We start from the raw sequence: 7704 nt of genomic DNA on the forward strand, positions 1-7704 counted from the left end.
TTTGTTGATCGCTTTTTGGTGCAAACTGGCTTTTGCACCAGAGTGTAGATGATATTTTAGACACAATTGCTGATTTGCACAACCTGTAATTACGCCTGTTGCACTAGCTTAGTGCAAATATTTATATAATAGATTATTTACCCATAAAAAAAAAAGCGCTAGAACCTCTTCAGTAAGCCGATGTTAATATGATGTGTTATTAAAGCCAGGTAAGTGTGGAACACACTTACAAGCGTCTAAAATTCAACAAGCAATTAATCGGCATAATGCTAAGGTGGGGATAATTCCCTTTAAATTTTGCAAGGATTACCATTAGTATAAGAAGCACGCGGATTTTGAAATATAAGGAGTTTTGTTTTTGCATCCATTACATGTGGAAGGTTTAATCCTCTATATAAAAAGTTTTAAGTATATAATTTTAAATACAATATTATCGCTGAGTCATACTACAAGGTTGTCAGAATAACCTACTCAACAAAAAAAAAATCAATATGCACATTACAAATCTATGAATGCAAGCAAGAAATGAAATTGAGAAGCTGAAACAAAGAGTTATCAGAGAAATACAGTTAATAGTTTTGGTACCGACAACAGATCATCAGACATTACAATGCATAAGTGCAGCAAATCCTGCATCTTCCAGGCAGTAAACACGAGCAGCCAGAAATTCATAATTTTCATGGTCAAATCAAAGCCCCTCGTTCCTGTTCATTGCCCCATGTTTCCTTCTTCAAGAGGCAAAAAAGAGGCTCAATCAATTATAGACCATGTACTTCGGTGTTGCACTGAACTTCTGATACCCTTTAATGACCTTATTGACAGCATCTAAAAAGTCTTTCTCCGTAACAGTTTTCCTTCTCGCTCGAATAGCATACATTCCAGCCTCCGTGCACACGCTTCTAATGTCAGCTCCTGGAACAAAAAGAAACATAGAATATTAGGGTGTATCTCCGTCTGCCTATACACGTATACCTGCTTACTGATAAGAGACTTTATCCAATGTGATAACTAAAGTAAACCCCTCTTCTCTAAGTTATCAACAATCCCTCTTACAACAACAAAAAACCCAGTATAATACCACAAGTGGGGCATCAACAATTCCTCTTGTTTTTGAAATGCCATTAATAATGTAATTGATATCCAGAACTCCATTTGTCGTTGTGTCATATTCCTAGCATTATAGAGCCATGAAGTTAGTAACGATGTTTTTTGCCTGCCAAAATTACCCTTCTGCTTCAAATACACTATACTCAACCAATGAATCACTGTCTACCACACATTTCCCCTTTGATGCTGCAACCTCAACTTCAGTTTTAAGTAGTGCATCAGTAGCACACGGAGATATATGTTATTTGCAATGTGATTGCTGCTGATATGACGCATCCCACATTATGCCTACATGGCAATTAATCTAAGTTCTCCCACAACATTAAAGCCCTTCAAACTCCCAATAAACTCCCAATATGGCAATTAACTATTGTTAATTATAGTTAATTGCCATAGAACAAATAGAGATATCAGAATCAGTTATCAAGAAAGACAGCAACCATGTCACAGAATGACAGAAGACTAGGATTGAGAATTAAAAAAGTTAAAGGACCAAATTTATATTATAGAGTTCAAAAAAAATTGAAGTTCATTACACATCATAATAGTGGAGGTAAAAAAGAACATTAATATACTAGTTAATAACTAGGTCTAATAAAGAAAATATCCAACCTTGGAAAAAAGGGAAGAAATATCCAACCTGATTTAAGTAGATTATTAGGAAAATTTGATTTCTTTAAACTTCTAATGGTTAATCCTGTAAATTTTCTGACAAAACCTAAAATAGGAAGTTGGCACTTGAATAGGTGATGAAGCTAGTATGACAATAGTATGATATAGCACAAACATCCGCTCTAATAGAATAGTCTTTATGCTAGCAAAATAAGAGAGGCAGACATTACAATCAGAGACACCGTTAAGGCCCATCATCAAAAGGTCAGCTGTATTATTGTATAAACAAGAAGTCGAACATACTACTCATATGTATGAGACATTACCTGTAGAGTTAGGACAGAGACGGGCCAACAGTTCAAACCGAATATCCCGCTCACAGTTCATTGTGCGCGTATGGATCTTAAATATCTGTGTCCTACTCTCCAGATCAGGCAGACCAAATTCAACTTTGCGATCCAATCGTCCAGGACGTAATAAAGCTGGATCAAGTGTATCAGGTCTGCAAACAAGAGGAGGGGGTTAGAGCTTGAGCACAATGATAACAAGCTGTGAAACATAGAGATCATCATATTAAAAGATGAAATAGTTCAGACAACCAAAAGAGCACAAGAGAAGGAACAACATAGAGACAATGAGAAAAAATACATCAGGAGGGCCACAAGCCCACAAGGGACTTCAGATGTTCCAACCAGATGTGCCTTTTCAGTAGCAAACATATAGGTAGTCAACTTAAAAACATGCAGAGGAAAGGGATTCATATGTCGCTGTGCAACACTTATTGGACCAATAGCTGCAATTTTTAATCACCAAAACTTGAAATAACATAAACAAACCAACAAGAAAAAGCAGACGAGTGTACCAGAATATACATTTGCAACATATAGGCAAACTAACCTATTGGTTGCCATGAGAACTTTAATATTCCCTCGAGCATCAAAACCATCAAGCTGGTTCACAATTTCGAGCATGGTTCGTTGAACCTCATTGTCTCCCCCCACACCATCATCAAATCGTGCACCTCCAATGGCGTCTACTTCATCAAAAAATACAATGCAGGCCTTCTTGGAGCGTGCCATCTATCATATCAAAGCACTAGTCAAGAATCAATGCTACATTAAAATTGCTTAATAGAGTTCGACAATAAGAGTGTATCTTTGCCTAAGGATTTGGTTCAATGGTGAAGACGTAGCCAAGTCGGGTGGATTGGGCGTATGTCACGAGTTTGAACCCTGTCAGAGACACGATTTTTGCTATTTAAGTGAGAACAGGGGAGAGTGGCAGGCCATTACTCTCCCGAGTTTTGCACAGTGGGCCAATTGGATTGGTCCAGCTAACTCAACAAGGAATTCCTCAGTTATTGAAAAAATAATATGATGAGAGAGCATCTAACCTGGAATAATTCACGAACCATTCTAGCCCCCTCACCAACATATTTCTGAACAAGCTCACTACCAATGACGCGAATGAAGCATGCATCAGTACGATTGGCAACTGCTCTGGCAAGCAGTGTCTTCCCAGTACCAGGAGGACCATAGCAGAGAACACCCTTAGGGGGATCAATTCCAAGTTTGACAAATTTTTCAGGGTGAAGCATGGGAAGCTCAACAACCTGTTGTTAATTTAAGCAAGCGAAGGAACACAAACCAATTTGTCAAACGTCAACCAAAGAGGAAAAAGGGAAAAGAAAAAGAACACCACTCTGAAATACAACAAAATACTGTACAATCATCATCACCTCTCGCATCTTTTCAATTTGCTCCTTGCATCCTCCAACATCATTATATGTCACATCAGGTTTTTCCTCGACAGTCATCATTGTGACACTTGGATCAATTTTGGGGGGCAACGGAATCTGAATTTGATATTTATTCCGATCAACACTGCAAAATTAACAAAATGGCCAAACTAAGAGCCAATTAACTTTTAAAGGAGCAGAAGACTCGAGTTAATTTAAAATTGTTACACACAGAAACAGATATTCCCCCTAAAGTTCTTTGTTCCACCTAAGAGCTAAAGAACATCTACACTAGGCAAAGAAGAAGAAGAGGCAGAAGAAATACCCGACTCGCATGCCTTCTTCTATATCAGTTGGCGAAACTTTATCACCCAATCCAACAACAAACTGCAGTTACGACATAAGCACATTCAAACGAGTTAATTATGATCCACTGCAAAAATAGATCCAACCAACAGTACTGCAACACTTCTCTCATGGCAATACATCAGATACTCAAAAAAATAAAGGAAACTACAGAGCACAAAGCCTTCAGGCTAAAGACAATAACAAGGGAAAATATCCTGTTAATAAATTCAGTGTAGTTTCTTAGACGAACAGGAAGATGACTGATAGATATCCAATCATGAAGCATCAAACTTCTTATTTATGTCTTGCTGCTAACTAAAATATGCTGCTTACTACAGCTTAAGCAGAGTTCTATATCTCACGATCAGTTTGCAAAGAGCTTCTTACACAAACTGCCTCCAAACACCAACACAAATTGAATTACAGTTAGAAATGAAGGTAATACAGCCAATACAATATTTAAAAAAACAAGATAACAGACCTTTGCGATTTGCTTGACGTTTATAACATATTTTGCATCTTCAGTATTGGGGCTAATTATCTTTGTACACCTAGCCACCTGCTCCAAAGATTTAGTTACAGCTTCAACGTATCTGACTAACAAGAATTATGCACTTTTCATTTCCAGAAAACCAAACCTGAAGAGGTTGCTCCTCCTGCATCATCTGTTTATCAGAAACTAGATCCCATTGACTTGGTGCAGCTAACCCAGTATCAGATTCCTTAATACCTGCAGATATTCAAAATTAGAATTCACCATACATTTATAGGAACTGTGCAAAAGAAAAAGTAGGAAAACTCATCACACCTTTTAACAGAATCAAAATAAATCCCAGAAATAAGGGATAAGAAAAGTTCTCTTTTTTTCCTATTCTTTCTTGCTAGCTCCCAAACAATGAAGACCAAATTCGAGGCAAATGAGCAGTATTATGCAATTAGAGGCACCATTATTTCAACAACAAAGAACAAAACTAAGATATACAAATACATACCACATAAATCATTTATCTTTTTTGCCATTTCCTTGATTTCCTTCTCAGCTTTCTTTATGCTTGTTGAATAAGGCCCCAAACCCTGCAAAAATCATTTTAATAATTTAATAAAAGATGCGATCTTAATAAAATGAACAGAAACTAGCTAGTGTATTTTTTTTTTTAAAATGAATAAAGGGGATTCTCCAAAAGGTGAACCTATGGAGAAAAGGCACCAAACTGTAATTGAAATGGGAAACAAAAAGTAGTGAACTTTTCTTTCTTCGAACTCAGTATACATATGACTTGGTATGCTCCTCTGCTTGTACTGGCATACCACAAGTATATATATAGATATGAGATCACACTCTTTTTACATGAATAGCTTTCATGCACATGTCTATCCAAACAATGACATTTTATCGCGAGAACCGTATATCCCTATCACCTGATTATGCCATATCCTCGTGTAAATAACCCTCCAAGATGTAAGATAATTTAGTTCAGGTAATGGAGTAATAGAATCAAAGATAGCTCCAATATATACTTTTACGAATATATGTGTATCATATACACCACTGCCAGCTCCTTTCTACTTATACCAAGAATACATCAACGAAGTCCTAAAATGTATGCATTCATAAATGACCCGTAATCACAAATTAAAGTAGGAGACAGTCAAAATGTTCCTCCTAGTTCTAACAAGCATCATTTCATCCAAGGCAACTTAGTTAACTACTACCGGTTGTGATAACCAAAAATTTATACAAGGGGATTCGAAAAAAGTTCTAGGATGTCGCAGTTGGGATTTAAAACATATGATCTAAAGCAACTTTTGAACCCGCTTTACTGTTACACTTGAAATTTTCTTCATGTCAAGGGGATGCCACGGCGCACAGATAACCAAGAAAAATTGTTTTTACCCCATTTGCACAGTGTAATTTCTTGACAAAGGGGGTTCGGTACCCCTTGACTCTACTTAGATTCGCCACAGTTCACCCCCAGCTTCCTGTCAAAACGAAACTTATTTGCACTCTACATAAGACCCGCTAAACAGATCACAGATACATAAACTTTCCACTTTCCTTCCTGTCCCAGCTCCCAGAAACAAGCTGAATAAGTGGCACATTAGCTACAATTGATGGAGCTAAGGAACTGGTATAATGCTGAAAACATCAAACAAGGACCAAAAATCCTAAATTCAGAGACATGATTATATCAATATATCACCAGGTAATCTAGAGGTTAAAAATCAGTAGCAACAGAGTGATACGAAAAATTGGGCTTTACATAAGGAGAAAGAAAAGTGCGTACATAAGTCTTGAGAAGAGCAATATCATCTTCATCAAGAGGCGGAGGGTTCTTGTCGTCCTTGATCTCATCCTCGATATCTGCTGCGGGTGGCATCTTCTTCTACTTCAGAATCAGAAGCAAAAGTCTCTTTGTTTTCTTGAGAAACAAGCAGAGAACAAAAGTGGTACTTACCAGCAAATTGCCGTTTTACTTTGACGACCCATAAGACCCGAGACAATGGACTCACCTGTTTATGACATTGAAGTTGATGACACTGTGGATCTTACTAACTCATGAACACAAAAGACACGTCATCTCTTAATGGGTTTTTATTAAAATTAATAACATGAAAGAAGTGTAAAAACTTCATTTTTTGCTTTCTATCTCCTGTAAGGCTTTTCTTATAAATTTTGTTGAATCTTCCAATTTTTGTCTATTCACCTTATGATATATATCCTAGGAATTTTAGAGGGATGAAACTCTTCACATATATTTATTCCTACAAATTGTCAATCAAAAGCTGTCTGCCATGGCATGGAGTGCAACATCTCAATGAAAGGTCATCATCTCAACATAACAAAACTGTTTTTTTTATTTCCATTTCGTATTGTAATCACTATGTGTACCTAGATTACTACAACCAATCTAATCGATATACTTTTGCTTGTGTATTATAATACTTCTTGAATATATATTGGAACAATTATCAACTTCTTTTGGTAACTAATTATTTTGCAAATTGTACTTTTTTCTTTGTATATAATTATGTGGGTATTTTAAATTGGATAAAAATTATATATGTCTCTATTTTGTATATTATGGTGTTTTCTTCGGTTTTATCTTACTTTTCAGGTATATGAAATTTAGTCAAATTTATTTTTTGCTTTTCAGTTTATGGTGTTTACATTTGAATTTTTGTGTTTATGTTACCACAGTTGAATCAAATGAGAAAATCAGAAGGAAAAAGGCCGAAAAAAGCTCAAACTCAGGCTGGTAAAGGCAAGACTAAGGGAAAAAGATAATAGTCTGACTCCTAAGTGTTATCATTTCAATTTTTACAAAGCTACTGAGATGTAGTATGAATGAAAAAAAGCCCTCAGTCACATTGCCATTAGAGGAAGCTACTAGATTGAAATGTCAAAACATTGGAGTATTTGTTAGTTCATCTATATGTTGAGCTAGAAGGTAATAAACTGTAAATTTGTTTTGTCTTCGCTCGATGTATATCAATTCTTGCTCTTTTTCTAAGGTAGTCACATTTATATTGTATTCTTCAGATGGATTTTTGAACGAAATATAAATAGAGTTTGAAAGAAATACAACTGTTTTGAACGAAAAGAAACAGTAAAATAGGGAAAATAGAAGGGGACTCCAAGGTCTACAGACGCCAGCAGATCTACCTCGAGTTTCCAATGAGCAAATCCAAGCTGCTACGCCTCACGAACAGCTAGGGCCGGTACCAAAGTCTGCACAAGAAGTGCAGAGTGTAGTATGAGTACAACCGACCTCATGTACTCATAAGTGTCGAGCCTAACCTCGACGAAATAGTGACAAGGCTATGACAAGACACCCACGTGATAAACCTGTGCAAATAACAGTATATGTATAAGATAACAACAAATAAAAGCTAAACAT

The 7704-nt window shown here is 36.4% G+C and overlaps 1 protein-coding gene across 1 annotated transcript; it reads right to left on the minus strand.

The window, feature by feature from the left end:
- Nucleotides 1–372: 372 nt before the first annotated feature.
- On the minus strand, nucleotides 373–6312 carry LOC104243064 (26S proteasome regulatory subunit 7 homolog A-like). Its single transcript, XM_009798190.2, has 10 exons — nucleotides 6091–6312; nucleotides 4798–4879; nucleotides 4444–4535; nucleotides 4287–4364; nucleotides 3783–3844; nucleotides 3458–3602; nucleotides 3113–3331; nucleotides 2617–2798; nucleotides 2046–2221; nucleotides 373–912 (listed from the first exon to the last, which is right to left on the minus strand). The coding sequence occupies exons 1-10, from the start codon at nucleotides 6181–6183 to the stop codon at nucleotides 755–757; spliced, it is 1287 nt and encodes a 428-aa protein (XP_009796492.1). The 5' UTR covers nucleotides 6184–6312; the 3' UTR covers nucleotides 373–754.
- Nucleotides 6313–7704: the final 1392 nt, after the last annotated feature.

The sequence above is a fragment of the Nicotiana sylvestris genome, chromosome 3 (assembly GCF_000393655.2).
Source record: "Nicotiana sylvestris chromosome 3, ASM39365v2, whole genome shotgun sequence".
In the NCBI taxonomy this organism is placed as follows: domain Eukaryota; kingdom Viridiplantae; phylum Streptophyta; class Magnoliopsida; order Solanales; family Solanaceae; genus Nicotiana; species Nicotiana sylvestris.